Below are 20936 nucleotides of genomic sequence, written 5' to 3' on the forward strand. Positions count from 1 at the left end.
AAGTGTATGCACAGCACTATGTTTTAATTACAACACATCTTTTGTGAATTATATGGAAAGGGAAGCACATAACTTCTCAGTGTATGTGACAGCACATCAATCAAGTTTCCATTATAAGCTCTCCAATAATTTTCACTGAAACAGAAAGATCATACAGTGTATGAACAGGCACTGGTACTCAAATAGAAATGAATGCAAATCAGCTCAGGACCAAAAATAGAAAACTATTTTCCTTAAAGATGATTATTTCAGCACTTCCAAATTACAAGCAACTTTCTCTTACAAAGCAAATTTGTTTGGGTGCTTCAAAAAGTTTTGTGAGCAAAAGGCAAAGAAAATCATATCAATGCACGTCTGACCCTGGTCTCTAAAGTTTTTGGCAACCAAACCTTCATGGCTTCATAGATGCATGGCCCCTTAGCACCGAACACTGGAAATGGCACCCCACCTCTGTACTCAGTTGAGACACTCCTTGAAACATTTATTTGACCAAACTTTTAGTCATTTGTCCTAATTTCTCCATTCTTCAGTTCACTATACACTGTGTATTTTATTAGTCAGGAAATTATTTGTGGAATATGTATCACTATGCGCAAAAGGATACATATCATCATTCTACTAGGATTGCAGTTCAACAGGATGGTTTCATTCACGATAACTCCCATTTTCTGCACTGAGTCACGAACAGTGCATTTTCTGTGAAGAACAGAGTGTGCATAGTAGTCATGCCAGGACATGCTCAAGCTCACATCTGTCTAAACTACTCGACAGACAGGCTTAAACAGAAATAGATTTTTTTTAAAAACATGCATTTAATAGAAAACCATGCATGAACTGGCTTCTTTCAGCATTTTCTCCCTGTGTAAACACAACCAGTAGAAACTTGCTCAAGGCAACACAGTGGTCTAAAGTTAAGGCAAATTGATAGAAACCATGTAAACATAAAAATGAAGCAAATACCACAAGCAGCATAATAGTCTAAGTGTGCTACTCTGCAGCTTTTGGAATTCAAATAAAATATTTTCAGGAAGCTGTGGGAAGTGAGTAGCACGATTGATAACATTACACTACACTCAAACTCCAAAACTATATTTCCCTCCCCACCCCGATCCGCTTTCTGCAAAGACTGTTCCCACTGTGACTACCTGGTCAGGTCCACACCCCCCCAACAACTTACCCTCCCCGCCTGGCACCTTCTCCTGCCACTGCAGGAATTACAAAACCTGCACCCACACCTCCCCCCTCACCTCCATCCAAGGCCCTAAAGGAGCCTTCCACATCCATCAAAGTTTCACCTGCACTTCCACAAATGTCATTTATTGTATCCGTTGCTCCCGATGCGGTCTCCTCTACATTCGGGAGACTGGATGCCTTCTCGCAAAGCGTTTTGGGGAACACCTCCGGGACACTCGCACCAATCAACCCCACCACCCCATGGCCGAACATTTCAACTCCCCCTCCCACTCTGCCGAGGACATGCAGGTCCTGGGCCGCCTCTACTGCCACTCCCTCACCGCCCGATGCTGGAGGAAGAACACATCATCTTCCACCTCGGAACTCTTCAACTCCAAGACATCAATGAGGTCTTCACCAGTTTCCTCATTTCCCCTCCCACCGTTCCCACCACCACCTTACTCCAGTTCCAAGCTTCCAGCTCAGCACCATCCTCATGACCTGTCCCACCTGCCAATCTTCCTTCCCACCCATCCACTCCATCCTCCTCTCCGACCTATCACTTTTGCCCCTTCCTCCATCCACCTATTGCACTCTCAACTACCTTCTCCCCAGCCCCATCCCCTCCCATTTATCTCTCCATCCCGGAGGCTTCCAACCTCATTGCTGATGAAGGGTTTTTGCCCAAAACGTCAATTTTCCGGCTCCTTGGATGCTGCCTGACCTGCTGTGCTTTTCCAGCACCACTCTAATCTTGACTCTAATATCCAGCATCTGCAGTCCTCATTTTTGCCTATGACCTAAAACTGCCTAACCGTCCACATGCTTCTATTTTAATCTTAAATGAAGATGCACTTTTAGATAAAATGAATACAGAACCTTAGAGCGATAGAATACGGAAGGGGGACAAATATTTGGCTCATTGTACCCCTCCCAATTTTTTGAAAGAGCTATCAACTTAGTTTCACTCCCAACTCTGTCTCCATCACCCTGCATGGTTTTTTTTCCTGCCCAGCATCTTCAAAAGTGAATTGAATAAATAACTGTTCAATCTACTTTCACCACCTTTTTAGGCAATGTGCCCCAAATCACAACAATGTTGTCAAGAAAAATCATGTTTTCCCTGGGGTGGGAGCCCAGAATTAGAAGACATAGGTTTAGAGTGAGAGGGGAAAGATTTTAAAGGTATCTAAGGTGCAATCTTTTTCACAGGAGGTGGTGCATGTATGGGAAGAACTGCCAGACAAAGTGGTGGAGGCTGGTACAATTACAACATTCAAAAGGCATCTGGATGGGTATAGGAATAGTAAGGATTAGAGGGATATTAGCCAAGTACTGGCAAATGGGACTAGATTAATTTAGGTTATCGGGTAGGCATGGATGAGTTGGACGTAGGGGTCTGTTTCAGTTCTGTACATCTCAAATGTCTCTGTCACCTCTAGCTTATTTGCCTTATCACCTTACATCTATCTTTTCTGATTATGATTCTTCCACTGAAACGAGTTTCCTCTTAATCTATTGAATCCAGTCATGATTTTGAACATCTCTATCAAAACTCTTGGTGACCTTCTCAAAGGAGAAGAAATGATCTTAGGTTTTCCAATCTCTCCACATCACTGAAGTTCTTCATCTCTTGTACTATTCTACTTGCTCTCCAAACCCTTGACATTCTTTGTGAAGTGTGTTATTAAGAGTGGAAAGTAATACTCCTGATTTTCCCCAACCAGTCTTTTAGAAAACATTTCAGAAACCTTATTTGCTTTAGCACCTTTGAAATCATTAATAAACTGAAGAATGCCACATGTATTAATTTTTCAGAAGCTGCCTTCTCAACATGCCCTGCCACAAGAGGATTTATATAAACACCCAAGTGTTTTGGTTCCTAAATTCCAACCAAAGTAAACCCTCATTCAAAGTTGGACCAGTTCATTTTGCCTCCACTTATTCTGATCAAAATTAGATCACGAGTCAAATTTCAGTTGTCATGTATCTGACCATCAACATTCATCTGATGTTTATTGGCATCCTCATCGTTGTTTGGTGCATTGCTGAGCTTAGCGGTGTCAGCAAACTTTAAAATTATGCCCTGCACATATAAATTCAGGTCATAAACATATCAAAATCAGTAGTGTTCTTAATTCTGGTCTCTACGGAAGACTACTGCATACTCAACAGTCTGAAAACCAACTACCCCAACACTACACTCTCTGTTCCTTAGCTGGGTTGACGGTGAAAATTAATTTCAAGAATTTCATACCATTCAACAACAACTAAAACAAAATTGTTGTCAAACACCTTTGGACAATCCTTACACACACTAACCGCAATATCCTCATCTACCCTCTTTTCATTCAAATCAAATCAAGTTAATCAATACTGTTTGCCTTCAACATATCATGTTGACTTTCACTTATTAGCTATAAAAGAATACGATGTCAAATATGACTAAAAAGACATCACATTAACTTTCCAGGAACTGGTAAATGGCATTTGTATTCCTTTCCAGGGTAAGGGGCATGGGTGCTAAGAGGACTGCCTCAAATCCTCACTTAATTGAAAACAACATTCCTGCCACTCAAAAAAATACCTCTAGTGCTTGACCTACTAACACATATCATACTCAAATGAGCAACTTCTAATATGTAACTCTGGACAGCAGAAGCATAGTTTACATAACTTTGAAAACAATTTCGCTCCATCTTCAACCTGCAACCTTTAAGGATGCTTGACTTAAAACCAAAATAATTAAAAAGTATATTTCCCCCAAGGGATAGCTATTTATTTTACAATGTGCTATATAGCTCATTTTGTATCAACAAAATGTTCAATTTATATAAAACTTTCTGGGCAAGCACTGGCTTGTCTTTAAGTGTTGATAGGTTTACATGTGGTTGGAGAAAGTAAAACCACTTATGTCGGAGTTTCCTCAACATATTTTGTTTATCCGGTTGGGATTGATACAGCAACATTGATGACACTTCCAAATATGAATTTGCCACATTTTGTCATCAGAAATAAAACAAGTTCAGCATCTTAGGGTAAGAATGTTTGGATAGAAACAGGTTCGTTATAGCTGATGCACAGTTTGAAGGAGCATGTTTGTCACATGGGGTATAATTGCTCCAAAAATCTGGCACATGCCACAGATTTTATCAACTAGGTTAAAAACAAGTTTACTACCATGAGGCAAGTAGAAAATTTCATTTGCTGTAACATACAGAACCAATTACTGTACAAATGACACACTTCATGTTGCAGTTAGTAAGGTCAAAAAATGTTATCAATAACATTCAATGTACAGAACAAGTTCTGTATTATTGAGTCTTTTTTTTTGTAATACATAGCATTTCTGTTACTTCAGTAAGATTATATTTCAGTTTCCCATGGCCTTACAAACTAATTACTGTTGGAGCTTCACTGCCTCCACAGAAAAATCTTCTATGTGCACTAGTCCAATTTTTCGGAGTTGCTGAAGCATGAAAAGGCAAAAAATTAAGTGAACACACTGCCCAATATTCGATGGTATAATGAATTTGATTAGCGTAATAATTTCTCATTAGTTGCACTGATTACAATGCTTTGAAATCCTATGTAATATATAAATATTTAAGACTAAATTTTGCAAAGTGCAGAAAAAAAAAATAAAACTTTTTATAAAAGGATTAAAAGAAGGACACCTACCAAAACACTCCTTTGCGTTATGGAACATGCTAAGGACGACAATGAGCAAGGAAGTGGGTTAGGCTCAGTAGCAAAGAATCATGATGGAATTGCTGCTACTGCGAGAATAACAACCCACTGAATATAGAAGGTAGAATAATCAATATTAAGTAATAACAGTAACTTAGAGACAGTCTGTTTTCTGGAATTTAATTGAGACAAATGCAAAATGATCTATTTTGAAGAATCAAATGTAGGTATAAATTATACTGTAAATGGCAGAACCCTGAGGAACATTAACATGCAGACTGATCTGGGTATGCAGGTCTGCAATTCCCTAAAAATGGCAAAACAGGTAGCCAAGGCGATTAAGGCGGCATTTGGCATACTTGCCTTAATTGGCCAGAACATGGAGTACAAGAGTTGGCAAATGATGCTGCAGCTAAATAATACCCTTATTAGACCACGTTTGGAATATTGCATGCAGTTTTGGGTGCCACACCACCAGAAGAATGTGGAAGGTTTGGAGAGTGTGCAGAGAAAGTTCACCAGGGTAGGCACTGCCTATGAGGAAAGGTTAAAATAACTAGAATTGTTTTCACTGGCAGGATGGCGGCTGAGAGAAGACATGATAGAAGTCTACAAAATTATGACAGGCATAGATAGGGTAGATGGTCAGAGCCTTTTCCCCAGGGTTGAAGTTTCAATTACAAGGGGACACAGTTCAAGGGGAGAGGAGTTAGGTTTAACGGGATGTGTGCGGGAGGTTTTTCCAAGCAGAGAGTGGTAACAACCTGCCAGAACATACTATCAGAAGAGGTAGTGGGAGCAAGCACAGTGGCAACATTTAAGAGGCAAATGAATGATTACATGAATAGAAGGGAAGAGAGGGATACTGATCAAATAAGGGCAGAAGGTTTATTTTGTCATTTAGCTCGGGCCTGATGATTGGCACAGGCTTGAAGCGTCGAAGGGCCTGTTCCTGTGCTGTGCTACTTTTGTTCTTTGTTCAACAAGGTAAAGATAAGGGAACTTTTGCACAACTCAAAATTTCTTTCAGTGCTAAAGACACTTCATCACATGTTGGTATCAGAAAGTACATATCATTCCTCTCTGAGTTGTAAACATGCCATAACTTCACCAACAAACATGCTTCACATGCACATCAAGAGTTTCTAGTCTCCAACTAGACGTTTTCTCTGAACGTACAAGTGCTGGGACATCTGGTTGGACCAAAGGGTCTGTTTCCGTGCTGTACATCTCTATGACTAAGTGCTAGCTACCAAATAAATGTGCCTTCGTTACTTTTTAAAAACTTAGGTGTTTCATCTTGTTGCCCATGCATTCTCGATACCCTAGATTAATCTAGTCCCATTTGCCAGCATTTTGGCCATATCCTTCTAACCTCATCCGATTCATATAGCCATCTAATTGCCTTTTAATGTTGTAATTGTGTCAGCCTCCTCCACTTCCTGCAGCAGCTAATTCCAGATATGCATCATCCATTGTATGAAAAAGTTGCCCCTTCGGTCCTTTTTAAATCTTTTGCATCTTATCTTAAGCCTATGTCCTCTCGTTTTGGGCTCCACTACCCTGGCGAGGTAAATTAACAAAACAACAGATTACTGCATTCAACATAGATACAAATAAAATCACAAAGAAAATTAGTGAAGCACACATCATTGCCAACATGTGGATGTCCCAAGCACTGTATGAAACAAAATTAGTTTTAAACCAAAGGATTCCAGAAATTACTTGAATACATTTGTACCAACTCTAAGTTTTGCCAAAATAAAGCAAAGAATTGTGGATGCTGGAGATCTGCAGCACAAGCAAATATTGCTGGCGAAACTCAGCACGTTTGTAAGCATCTGTGGAAAGCACAGCTAATGTTTTGAGTCCAGTGACTCTTCATCAGAGCTGATTCAAAATGTCAACTTTGCACTCTCTCCACAGGTGCAGGACGTACACACTTAAAAGGTAAGGTCCTGGAGAGTGTTGCTGAACAAAGAGATTTTGTAGTGCAAGTTTATAGTTCCTTGAACCTACAGTCACAAGTAGACATGATAGTGAAGCCGGCGTTTAGTATGGTTGTTTTTATTAGTCATTGCACTCAGTATAAGAGTTGGGATGTCATGCTGCTGCTCTATAGGACATTGGTTAGGCCATTTTGGAATACTGCAATCAGTTCTGGTCTCCCTTCTGTAGGAAGAATGTTGTGAAACTTGAAAGGGTTTGGAGAAGATTTACAAGGATAATGCCAGGGTTGGAGGGTTTGAGCTATAGAGAGGGGCTAAATAGGCTGGGCTATTTCCCCTGGAGGGATGACCTTATAGAGGTTTATAAAATCGTGAAGGGCATAGGGTGAATAGCCAAGTTTTTTTTCCCTCAGGGTAGTGGAGTCCATAACTACAGGGCATGGGCTTAAGATGAGAGGGGAAAGATTTAAAAGGAAACTAAGGGACAACCTTTTCATGCAGTTGGTGGTGCGTGTATGGAATTAGCTGCCATAGCAAGTAGAGGCGGCTGGCACAATTACAATATTTAAAAGGCATCTGGATGGGTATATGAATAGGACAGATTTAGAGGAATATGGGCAAAATGCTGGCAAATGGGACTAGATTAATTTAGGGTATCGAGACAGCATGGACAATTTGGACTGAAGAATCTGCTTCCGTGCTGTATATCTCTAGGGACGCTCTGCTGCCAGACCTGCCAGTTTCACTCTAGTTTCTGTTTCTGTCTAAGCTTTGGTGTTTGTTACTGTACACTGTGTTTACCAATAGGGTTTTAATAGTATCATAAAAAACTCCAAACATAACAAATTCAGGTCTAAAGAAGGGTAACATCGGAATTGAAACATTAACTTTAAACAAAATCTTTTTCTCCTCTCCAGATGCTGCTAAACCTGCTGGTTTCTCCAGTACCATTTTGTTTTTTTATTTTAAATCTCCAGCGTCTGTGATACTTTATTTTAAATCGTAAGTGCCATGAGGATTTATGCAATAATATTGGCCTTTGATAAATTCAGTTCAATTTTAAATGAGATTAAAACAGTTGTGTTTATATTATTATTTTTACAATAAACCTAAAGCATTAAGTTGTCTTTACCAGTTTTACTTCCAGGCATCACTTCTTGCTAGTTTTTTATCAATACATTTCATTTCACAGTAATCAAACTTCAACCCCAGCACTCAACTCCCCAAGACACCACTCATTGTTAATGTGGCAGTATTGGTCTGACAAGGCCACTTCCCACATTAAGTCTTCGCTATGATCAGCAGCAGAATTTTCCTTTGCAACCGAGAGCAAATTTTTAAAGTAGTGAAAGGGATGCGGTCATGTTTTTTTAATATCATTGTCATAGTGATATACAGCAGAGAAACAGACCCTTCGGTCCAACTTGACCATGCTGACCAGATATCCTAACCTAATCTGGAGCTGCATTTATCCATGCAATCCAACAGATACCTGACTCGTGTCTTCTAAATAGTGGGCAGGCTTTGAGAAGTCAGAAAGCAAGTAACTCACTATAGTATTCCAGTCAAAGAACTGCCTTTACAGCTACAGCATTTAAAATAGGTGGTCTTGTTTTTCAGCTTCAGCTGAGTAGTAACTGACAGAACGTTTGTGGTGGGGATTTCAGCAATGTCAAAGGGAGATGGTTAGATTTTCTCTTGTTGGAAACGGACACTGCTTAGCACTTGCGTGGCTCGAATGTTACCTTTCACCTATTAACATAAATCTGAATGTTGCCTGGGTTTGCTGTGTTTTGAAGTTGACTAATTGGCTTTCTTGGGGGGAGGCGGGGAAGCCAAGATTTGTCCTGGGACAAACTCTGGGAGCCATAATGTCTCATGGTTTCAAGTCTGACATGGGCAAGGAAACTCACTGCTGAAAACCACTTACTGCCTTCCTCAGCTGATAAATCAGCACTTCTCCATTACTCCTCTTAAGTTCTGACAAAGGGACAGTGGACCCAAAACCTTATCTCCGCTTTCTCTCCACAGATGCTGCCAGACCTGTTGAGCTTTCCCAGCAACTTGTTTTTGTTTCTGATTTCCAGCATCCGCAGTTCTTTTTTCAGAATTCCTCCACGTTTACCACCACTCACAAAAGACATGCTGCAAAGGAAAGGCCGCTGCACAAAGTCCTGTCTTCACATAGAGGACACTGAGCATTGTGTTGCGTGTTACTTTAGAATGGTAAATAGGAGAGATTCAAAACCAATGTGGCAGGGAAGTGCTGTGGGCCATTTCCAGAATCAGAATTTTATTTAATCACAATCTCTACCATCACAGTCCAGCCAACATCTCTCACTTTACCACCACCATCAAACCAGGGAACCAATCCTGGCTCAGTGAGTATACGAGAGAATGCCAGAAGCAGCAGCAGGTATGTCTAAATTTGAGGTGCCAATATGGTATAGCTACATTTATCTGTATACATGCCTGCTAAGAAGGGGAAAGTAGCATTTAACAGACAGAATTAAACTATCCCACAACCAACAGATCAGTCCAAGCACTGCAGTCCTGTCATGTTTACTGATGAATGGTAGACAATTAAACAGCTGAGGAAATTCTACAAATGGGTATATGAATAGGAAGGGTTTGGAGGGATATGGGCCGGGTGCTGGCAAGTGGGATTAGATTGGGTTGGGATATCTGGTCGGCATGGACGGGTTGGACCGAAGTGTCTGTTTCCGTGCTGTACATCTCTATGACTCTAAATGAGGAAGCCCAGCATTACAATTGTGAGTCTTCAACCAATTAATTTAATTCCATGTGATATCAAAAAATGGCTAACAGCAAAGCCTGTGGGCCTCGACCACATTCCGGTAGTAGTAGTAGTAGTAGTAGTAGTAGTAGAAGACTTGTGCCCCAGAACTAGGCGAGCCCCTAGCCAAGCTGTTGTGTACTGTCGTCATTTAAACAACCATGAAACTACACAGTAATGCCTTGTCGATGAGAAGCAGGATAAATCCAAACCAGCCAATTATTGTCCTATCAATTGTGCCTTAATCATAGAAGTAATGGAAGGTCTCAGTTAGTGCAATCAAATGGCACATAACACAGCCTTAGTTAGCTTGCCAATGCTCAGTCTGGTTCTCCATTCCAGATCTGTGATGTAAACATTGAGGCAATGTTTTCCTCCCAGGTACAGCCAAAACAGTCAAATCAAGACAATCTATTTTTATCTAATGAAATCATAATTCTGAAAAAAAAATTGATTTTCCAAAAATAATTCATCCAACATATAGTTTTTGATATCAAAACTATCTGTACACTGGTACATTTTAAGAAAGGTGGGGCAAATAAACACACAAAACATTGTCAGTTCCCAAGGTTAATAAGATGAATTGGGAGGGGCTCTCCTTTTCCTGGAATTAATTGAGATCATAATTAATGCTGACTTTTGTGTTATGGTTCATTGCTGCTGGAAAACCTATTAGAATTTGAGATGAGATTATAATCTACTAAAAGGAGCAAAATTACTTCCAGAAGGAAAGGAAATTGAATGTGGTCCTTGGTGCCAGGCAGTTGGATAAAACCTTGAATTCTGTCTGCATAAACTACATGCCCATTTATAGTTCTCACTGCATGCATAGCTTTCATTGAGTTCTTGTCCAACCTCAACTTCAAACACTGCATAAACAAACACTTGTAATCAGCTTCCTTCTTGTCTTAAGTTTGTACTGTTAAACATCATGGGAAACTTTGCCCACTGACTGCTAAACAAACTCATCTTTGGTTGTCCTTGGCACGATTCTGGCCTTATGACAAAGGATGACTGGCAGATTAGAATTGCTGATAGTATAGAAACTATCAATACTTGATCCAAAGACCTCACCCACACAGACATTACAGAGCACAATACAACCTTGATCAGATGGGCTGATGGGTCAAGGGGAATAGATGCAGTTTAATTTATAGAAAGGAGGGGTGCTTCATTTTGGTAAGGCAAATCATGGCAGGACTTAATGATAGGGTCCTGGGAAGTGTTGCTGAAAAAGAGAGAGACCATGGAGTACAGGTTCATAGCTCCTGAAAGGTGGAGTGACAGGCGGACAGGGCAGTGAAGGAGGCAACAAAAGCAGAAATTAATGGAAAAGATTAGCAGGTCTGGTAGCATCTGTGTAGAGAAATCAGAGTTAATGTTTTGGGTCAAGTGATCCTTTGTCAGATGGTGTTTGGTATGCTCGTCTTTATTGGTCAATGCATTGAGTATTACGGTCATGGGTGAAGCCAATTTTGGAATACTGCATTCAGGCTGGGGCTATTTTCCCTGGAGGGCGGAGGCTGAGGGGTGACCTTACAGAGGTTTACAAAATCTTTAAGAGCATGGAATTGATAGGATGAACAGCCAAGGTCATTTTTCCGAGGGTTGTGGAGTCTAAAAGTAGAAGGCATAAGTTTAAAGGTGGGAGGGGAAAGATTTAAAAGATTTGAGGGGCAACTTTTTCACATTGGTGCGTGTATGGAATGAACTTAAGAGTCATAGAGATGTAAGGCATGGAAACAGACCCTTCGGTCCAACCCATCCATGCTGACCAGATATACCAACCCAATCTAATCCCACTTGCCAGCACCCGGCCCATATCCCTCCAAACCCTTCCTATTCATATACCCATCCAAATGCCTCTTAAATGTTGCAATTGTACCAGCCTCCACCACTTCCTGTGTGTGAAAAAGCTGCCCCTTAGGTCCTTTTTATATCTTTCCCCTCTCACCCTAAACCTATGCCCTCTAGTTCTTGACTCCCCCACCCCAGGGAAAAGACTTTGTCTATTTATCCTATCCATGCCCCTCAATTTTGTAAACTTCTACAAGGTCACCCCTCAGCCTCTGACGCTCCAGGGAAAACAGTCCCAGCCTGTTCAGCCTATCCCTGTAGCTCAGATCCTCCAACCCTGGCAACATCCTTGTAAATCTTTTCTGAAACCTTTCAAGTTTCACAACATCTTTTTGATAGGAAGGAGACCAGAATTGCACGCAATATTCCAATAGTGGCCTGACCAATGTCCTGTACAGCCGTAACATGACCTCCCAACTCCTATACTCAATACTCTGACCAATAAAGGAAAGCATACCAAACGCCTTCTTCACTATCGTATCTACCTGCAACTCCACTTTCAACGAGCTATGAACCTGTACTACAAGGTCTATTTGTTCAGCAACACTCCCTAGGACCTTACCATTAAGTGTATACGTCCTGCTAAGATTTGCTTTGCCAAAATGCAGCACCTCGTATTTATCCGAATTAAACTCGATCAGCCTTACCTCTGTTGTAGGAAAGGATTATAAGAGATAAGATTTATCATGATCTAACAAGCAACAATTTGATTTCAGATAGTCAACATGGTTTCGTCAAAGGCAAGTGGTTAATCACAAACCTCCTTGAGTTTTTTGAGAAGGTGACCAAGCATGTCGATGAGGGTAGGCAGTTGATGTGCTATACATGGACTTCAGAAAAGTCTTTGATAAGGTTCCACATGGTAGGCTGTTGGAGAAAATACAGAGACATAGGATTGAGGGTGATTTAGCAGTTTGGATTAGAAACTGGCTTTCTGAAAGAAGGCAGAGAGTGGTGGTTGATGGAAAATATTCAGCCTGGAGTCCCGTTACTAGTGGTGTCCCACAAGGATCGGTTTTGGGACCACTGCTGTTTGTCATTTTTTTAAATGATTTAGATGCAGCTATAGGTGGATGGATTAGTAAATTAGCAGACGACACTAAAGTCGGTGGAGTAATGGACAGTTTGGAAGAATGTTACAGGTTGCAGGGGGACTTGGATAAACTGTAGAATTGGGCTGAGAGGTGGCAAATGGAGTTCAATGCAGCTAAATGTGAGGTGATGCACTTTGGGAAGAACAAAAGGAAGGCAGAGTACTGGGTCGATGGAAAGATTCTTGGTAGTGTGGATGTGCAGGGGGATCTTGGAGTCCATTTACAAAGATCCCTGAAAGTTGCCACCCAGGTTGATAGTGCTGTTAAGAAGGCATACGGTGTGTTAGGTTTCACTGGTAGAGGGATTGAGTTCTGGAGCCACAATATCATGCTAAAACTAGACAAAATGCTACTGTGGCCACACTTGGAATATTGTGTACAGTTCTGGTCGCCATATATTGGGAAGGATGTGGTAGCATTGGAAAAAGTACAGAGGAGATTTACTAGAATGTTGCCTGGTCTGGAGGGAAGGTCTTATGAGGAAAGGCTGAGAGATTAGGGTCTGTTCTCATTGGAAAGAAGATGGCTATGAGGGGATTTGATAGAGACATAAAAGATGATCAGAGGATTAGATAGGGTCGACAGTGAAAGTCGTTTTCCGAGGATGATGACGTCAGCTCGCACAAGGGGGCACACCTACAAATTGAGGGTTGATAGATTTAAGACAGATGTCAGAGGCAGGTTCTTTACGCAGAGAATAGTAAGGGCATGGAATACCCTACCTGTCAATGTAGTTAACTCAGCCACATTGGCGGCATTTAAACAATCCTTGGATAAGCACATGGATGATGAGGGGATAGTGTAGGGGGACGAGCTGAGAATAGTTCACAGGTCGGCGCAACATCGAGGGCCGAAGGGCCTGTCCTGCACTGTATTGTTCTATGTTCTAATATTGTTCTATGTTCTAATATCGTTCTATGTTCTAATATCAGGTAAGACATGCATGTAGAGCAATCATCCAATCAAGTACATACCAAGCCTATTTGAGGTATTTTAGACAATACAAGATGTGACGTAAAGTAATAAATCTACAAGGTCTGAAGTGCCTAGAGTGAAATGCATTTGAAGCATTAATTTGTGAGATACAGTGTACAGTAGTGTCCCAGCACAAGATACTTATAGATGACTTTACCAAAAGTGGCTTGCATGCCTGTTTTTGAGAAGAGGACATAATCAAGTTCAAAAGGCATTACATCAGTTCTTGGAAAGTTATTAAATTTTAAAATAATAATCTATTCAAAAAACTTCAAGAATTCTAGTGTCCTTAATCTCAGGAAAAATAATACAATCACTGCTACCACGCTTATTTTAGCAAATTAGCTTTGCATGTTAGAATTCCCCACAATATTTCAACATATGGCTCCTAGACAATAGGGCGGTTGCAATGAATTTAGCAGTAAAAGAGGCGACTAATGAAAGCGCCAAAAGCAAACAGTGAGAACATTAGTTTTAAAAGCTGTAATTTGAAAGACCTATTGTTGGCTGTAAAGCTGGCAGAAGATAGGGTTTTGCAGGAAATGAGTTCAGCGTTTTCAGTTTAACCTGTCGCAGACTAACAGTGGTCTCCATTGTATAGCTTAACTTACCAATTTACCGACTTTAGCTTTGGCTGAGTAGTTGTGTGCGTGCTATGCAGTCAGCTTGGTTTGAACTCTGAAAACCAAGAGGATATTTGCCCACATATACAAACCCAACACCTCTCTGTTCACAAAGCCCATGAAGAACTGGATTCTAGTTAAAAGATTGAATGTTATTCAGGTCTCTGTACTCATACTTTGAAATAAATAAAATATTCCAAAAATATAATACTTCTAAAACTGAATATCCAAACTTTATGGATCAGCAATTATACCCCTTCAAATGATGTAGAAGTCAAAAATTGTCATTCATAACTTAAACAATGAAGCAGAAGAACTGCCAGCTGAGGTAGTAGAGGAGACACACAGGACCGATGGAATAATAAAGCCAAGACATACTAGAGAAAAAAAATTAAGATCACATAAGTTTAGAAGTGTTTATACTTTCTGAAACAAGACAGCTGAATGCTCGAGACTTGGAAATAATAAATAATATTTTTTTTACAGGGAAATGTTAAGCTTTCCCATCTGCCAATTTTCATTTTTAAGTTGCTGAATTTTTAAACAGGTTGAGATATATACTTTTTCTTCACTGCAATAATCTGTCTAGATTTAATCAAGGCTTTCTTGGCTGTGCATGTTATGCAAAGTCTGCAACTATCCTGTTGCATGAATTCTAATGTTACACCACGCTTGGAAAAAGACAGACCAGATTTGGATTTCAATTTGTGTAAACATTAATGTGATTTCACAGCACGTATGCAATTTTTGTATTTCATCTCTGAAAGATACATTCTTACTGACTAATAAATATTAGCAGATCACCCCAAAACAGCACACACTCGTCAGCCTTCATACACCATCTATTGCTTTCCCACAACTGATGAATCAGTACACCCTGTCAAATACCACTTTCACTAGCCAGGTTGCTCCAATAGCAACCTCCAAATCTACATCCATTATTGCCTACAGGAACAAGCAGACACCACCAAATTTTGTAAAGTTATCCTCCAAGCCACACACCAGCCTGACTTTAAACTTTATCGCTGTTCCTTGACTGTCATTAGGTTCATGTCCTGGAAATGCCTTCCAAACAGCACTTTAGGTGTCCCTGCACTCCAAGGAGTGCAATGGTTCAAGGCAGAAGCTAACTACCTTTTTCAGGAGAGTTGCAAATGCAGGTTATAAATACTGGCTGAGCCAGTGAAGCCGACATCCTATGAATGAATAAAAACCAACAACATGGACTGCAAGGGCACAGGACACACTTTCGATGAGGAACTTCAATAACCATTGATAGTGATTCAGTAGTGCCAGCACTGACTAAGTTGAGCATGTCCTGAAGGAGCAGAGAGAATCAAAAGAGGAAAACGAACACATTTGCTCTTCGCCAATCTACATGCCACAACTGCATTTATCAATGAGTGTTTCCGAATTAGCACCTCTCAATACTTATGGAGACAAAGCTTTGTCTTTGAAATAAGGTCAAGCTGTTATGTTTAGTTCAGAACAGAGTGAGGAACTCAAAACTGGGCATCCATGATGCACTATGGGACATGATGCAATCCACTGTACTGTAATCAGTACCTTTGGCGTGACACATCCTCAATTTGAAATTACCTAACAGGTGGAATAACAAACCTGTAAGAGCATTCCAGAAGCAGAACCAATGTACCGAGAAAGAGGGTGTCAACCAGGAGAAGACACAATTCAGGGCTATGTATATGTTAAAAAGTGGAAAATGTAAACTGAGATCAGATCAAACCTCTGCAGTCCTGCCACTTCTAGACTATTACTGAATGATTGGCAAGACTCTCATTCAACATGCTGGGCTCCAGCATCATGTCTGTCTCAAATAAAAAGAACTGACATCCAGCTTCAATCAAAAACATAAATGGATAATCCATTCCACCTCTTCTTGAGATCCCACTATCACAGTCATTCTTCAGCCAATTTGATTCAATTTGAAGGGACCATAAAGCAAATGATTGTGTCCCCCAGCAACATCCCAACTACAGTATTACAAAACTAGCTTGCCCCTAGTCAAGCTGTTCTAGCACAGCTACAAAACTGGCAACTACTTGATAACATAGGAAATTGCTTAAGTATGCTTTGTCTACAAAAATCAGAACAATTTCAATCTTTCCAATTACATAAAAATCTGCTCTCAATCATCATAATGACAGAAGGCATCACTGACAGTTCACTCAAGGTGTACTCATGTTCCATTTGAGTCCGATCAGAATCATCGAGTTCTAAACCTCATTACAGCTTTGCTCCAAAACAGACAAAATGATTGAATTCCAGATGTAAGAGTGAGCATCCACAACATTAAGGTATCTCAAAGGAGCCCTGGAACATGGAAGTCAATAGTAAACAGTCAGAAGTTTCTCCCCTAGAAGAAAACATACCCAATATAAAATGACCGAGATTGTTTAAGATCAACTCCTTATGTCAGGCCCAACCATCTTCAACGGCTTCAATGATCTTCTCTTAGTCTTAAGATGTAAAGTGGAGACAGCCAAAGTAAGAACTGACAGTGTGAATACTTTTAGATTGTTTCCCCACATGTATGTACCCATGTATGTTCACACCATGGTCAAGCAAAGACTATCATCACCAAAATGAGTGCATCTAACTACCCTGCCTGCCATACAATGATACTGTCATCAATGTTTGCATCATATTAACATTTTCAAAACAAAAACAAACCAGAGACTAGGTATTCTGGGCAAGTCACCTTCTGATTCCCCAAAACCTATGCACTACCTACAAGGCACAAGTCAGATTGTGATGGAATATTTTCCACCTGCCTGGATAGTGCAGCCCCAACAAGCAGGAAACTTGACAACTCTGAACAAACAAGTCCTCCGGCTGGCACCTGTTTAATCACCTGAAGCATCTCAAACTCCCCACCACCAATGTACCATGAATATAGTTTGTACTATCTAAAAGATCCATTAGAGCAGCAGAACAAGGCTTCTTCAACAGCATCTTTTAAATCAGCAATCTCTACGTCCTTGGACAACTATTTTGCAGATCCACATCACTATGACATCACTGGGCAAAAATCCTGGAATTTCCCAGGTAGCAGCACTTATACCACCTTGAGGTCAACAGAGGATAGGCAATGAATGCCAAAATTGCCAGCAATGCCCACACCCTATGAAAATACAGGGCGACCACTGTATGTGTGGAACAGTTTTCCACTGTTACAGTTACTTACAGTTTACCGCGGCCCAAACATGTTTGAGGGAACATTCCAGAATCAGGGACTGGGGGCTGCCAGGCAGTTAAGATTCCCATTCAAATGAATGGGTTCGCTCCTATCTGCAATTTCAGGCTTCCTCAGTAAGTCTTGGAATGTATCCCCCGCAGGTATTGGGGGTGGGAGAATATTGTACTCTAATACAGAAACACTGATTAAGGTGAAACCTATAGATAGAACGGGTATAGTGGGTTTTCCACAGCATGATCTTATACAGCACGAGGTTGTAGAGGAGCACAACTGTCACATTATAATGGAACAACGTGCACAATGCTAAAAACTGAAAATGATATTTTTCTTGAAGCCATGAGTGATATCAGTGAAAAATAGAAAATAGGAGCAGAGTCGACCATTTGGCCCATCAGGTCTGCTTTGCCACTCAACACAATTATGGTCAATTTTTAAATTCCTGATGAAGGGCTTATGCCCAAAACTTGGACTCTCCTGCTCTTCGGACGCTGTCTGACCTGTTGTGCTTTTCCAACTCCACACTTTTAGACTCTGATCTCCAGCATCTGCAGTTCTCACTTTCTCCTTCTAACTTAATACCACACATCTGTTCTTCCCCAAACCTTTAGCCTCGATATATCTATATTTCTTAAACATATTCAATGACTTGACTTCCACAGCATTCTGTGGACAAAAATTCAATAAGTTCATCTGACTCCACTGAACAAATTTCTCCTCATCTCAGTTTGAAATAGCCTTGCTCCATGGCTCCTTGCTTTCCAACTCTTCAACCAGTGGAAACATCATTCATGATTCACGTCTGTACATCCTGTCAGAAATTTGTGTTCTCCAATGATATCCCCTATTATTCTTCTCAACCCGTTGAATTCAGGCCAGGTCGACCCAATCTCTCCTAATAAAACAAACCTGCCATTCCTGGATTAACTCTGAGGAAGCTTAGCTGCGGTCCTTCGAAGGCAAATACATCTTCTCTTCAGTAAGGAGACCAAAACTGCAGACAGTATTTCAGCTGCTGTTGCATAATAATCTTTTTAGCTGCAGACTTTTTTTGCTCCCATACTCAAACCCTCTAGCAAAGAGTGCCAATATGAGTTGGCTTCCGAACTATTTGCTTCACTTATATGCTTGCTTCCAATGACCAGTGTATGAAGACATCAAAGTCTCCTTGAACATTAACCTTTTCCAAAATATCACGATTTGAATACTACTTTCCTACCGAACCTGGCAACTTCATACTTACCCATATTATGCTGCAACAGCAATGCATTTGCCTACTTACTCAGCTTGTCTAACTAAGGTAACTTGAAACTCCTTTACATCCTCTTCACCATTTTCACTTCCACCAAGCTTTATGTCATTGGAAAACGTGGAAATATTATTTGACAGAATACCCATCCAAGTTGTTGGTATATATTGCGAAGAATACAGTATGGGATCCAAGCACTGATCTCTCCAGTGCCCCGTCATCGCATTCCACTCTGAAAATAACCCATTTATTCCTACTATTAGCTAATCAATTCTCAATCCATGCCAGAATATTATCGCCAGTCCCATGTATTTTGATTTTGCACACTGATCTCTTATATGAGATTTTAGCAAAATCTTTCAAATAGCTTTGCCATTTACTTAGTTTTCAAACAAGGCACAGAAATTACCATCCTCCTAGACAAAGTTCAGCAAAACAGATAATGGATTCTGTAAACACGTGTAACTTTAAACTATATTGCAAATGGTTTGGACAGTGTTCTGTGCTTTATTGTGGCCAGATTGTTTGAAGTTCTATTGGTATCAACTATAGCCTTAGAATTAGAGGGGATCAATTTAGAACGGAAATGAGGAGACATTTCTTTAGCCAGTGTGTGGTGGGCCTATGGAATTCATTGCCACGGAGTGTGGAGGCCGGGATGTTAAATGTCTTCAAGGCAGAGATTGATAAATTCTTGATCTTGCAACGAATTAAGAGCTACAGGGAGAGTGCAGGTAAATGGAGTTGAAATGCCTATCAGCTATGATTAAATGGCGGCGTGAACTCGATGGGCCGAATGGCCTTACTTCCATTCGTATGTCTTATGGTCTTATAACTTTATCATTTCCTCCCTAATATAATCATAATATTCTCCTTGTCCCTCTAAATTAAAATAAACAATGATTAGCAAACAAATGAAACCAATGCCCATTAAACTTCTCAGCTGTCACATACAATTTATGTTTACATATTATGGAAGACACTTATTTTCAAACAGTACAAATGCTACAGTTCAACAGTACACACTGACAAAGAGATTATCAAGTAACAAATATACGAAATGTAATAACTGTTCAATACCTGGATCTCCTCATGGACCCTCATCTTGGCAAACCTGTGAGAAATAGATGTTTCAGTGACACACCCATTCAACAGTAACTTCCTGATCCCAGCGATACATTTTCACATTATTTAGATCAAGGACAGGTGAGAAAGGATAGCAAGAAGCTGGAGTACTAAAGTCAAATTTGAATGCCCCAACACAACTCACAGCAATTATGTTTACACCAGAACTGGGAAGAGTCACAGACCTTATTATTCAACTTAATGACTAGTGAGTGTGTAAGGGGAACCAAGCAAAATACATGTAATATTGGCTTCCTGAAAATTTAAATTTTAGCAGTTACCAGATACAGTCATACAATGAGACACTTGGAATGCTAGGTCTTTAAAAATTAATTGACTTAAAGTGACAATACAGTATGGGAATTCTTCAAAGAAGTTACTCTCTAGAAGGGATTCTTTCATCTTGCCCTTGGTATTGTTGATCAACATTCATTGATCATTTCTATATAACTGAACAGGTTCCTATGTTAAGTGCAGCATGTCATTTACAATGCTCCACAATTTTCAATGGTCACAACTGTTTAACCTGTTTACATTAGTGAAAGAATTCTGCAACAATGTCAAATATAGAATACTTATGCATAAAGAAAAAATACAATACATTAGTCAAAATTAAAAATTTGCAAGACTGAGTTTTGACCAGGGAAAGTTTACTAGTACAGAAACAGAAGTCAATGCCACTGCATCTGCCTTCAAAACTCAATTTTCCCTGCAACTGCATTAGCACCCAAACACGTTGCTTCACAGAAAAAGGAATACTAATAAAGGCAAAGAAGCTGGAGATATGAAATAAAAACAAAGTGCTACAGAAACTCAGCAGTTATGGCAACATTTGTGAAGAGAGAAACAGAATTGATGTCTGAAGTCCAACCATTTTTCCTTGAAACTGAAGCAGCTGTTTTTTATGCAGTTAACAAAAGGGGGAAGGGGAATAAGTGGGAAAGATGGTGAGGACGCCTGAAGCAAAGATAGAAGGAATGCTAACAATAGGAGAGGAGAATTTATATTGTTCTTTTTCTGGAAGACTAGGCTTAGTTCATAAATGCTGGTATGAGAGCAAGATGGCATATTGCAATGGCAAGCAACTAGAAGCACAGGTCATTCTTACAAAAGAAAATGAAGGTGTTCTCCAAAACAGTCGCCAAGTCAATGCTGGTCCTGCAACCCTTATGACAAAAAATACTTAATGC

General features: G+C 40.2%; 1 protein-coding gene across 5 annotated transcripts in view; it reads right to left on the reverse strand.

Moving 5' to 3' along the window:
- The window catches only part of mob2a (MOB kinase activator 2a), a 242423-nt gene that overhangs the window by 43296 nt on the left and 178191 nt on the right, over positions 1–20936 (reverse strand). Inside the window, exon 2 of one of the 5 annotated variants that reach the window (XM_087996590.1) lies at positions 19702–19735. The exons of the other annotated variants lie outside the window; for them this stretch is intronic. Within the exon in view, the coding sequence (XP_087852716.1) occupies positions 19702–19715 (14 nt within the window). The 5' untranslated portion in view covers positions 19716–19735. The remainder of the gene's footprint in view (positions 1–19701; positions 19736–20936) is intronic. 5 annotated transcript variants of the gene reach the window in all.

Source organism: Chiloscyllium plagiosum, unplaced genomic scaffold, assembly GCF_037043375.1.
Source record: "Chiloscyllium plagiosum isolate Xiang-an unplaced genomic scaffold, Cpla_swu_hap1 HiC_scaffold_18, whole genome shotgun sequence".
Lineage (NCBI taxonomy): Eukaryota > Metazoa > Chordata > Chondrichthyes > Orectolobiformes > Hemiscylliidae > Chiloscyllium > Chiloscyllium plagiosum.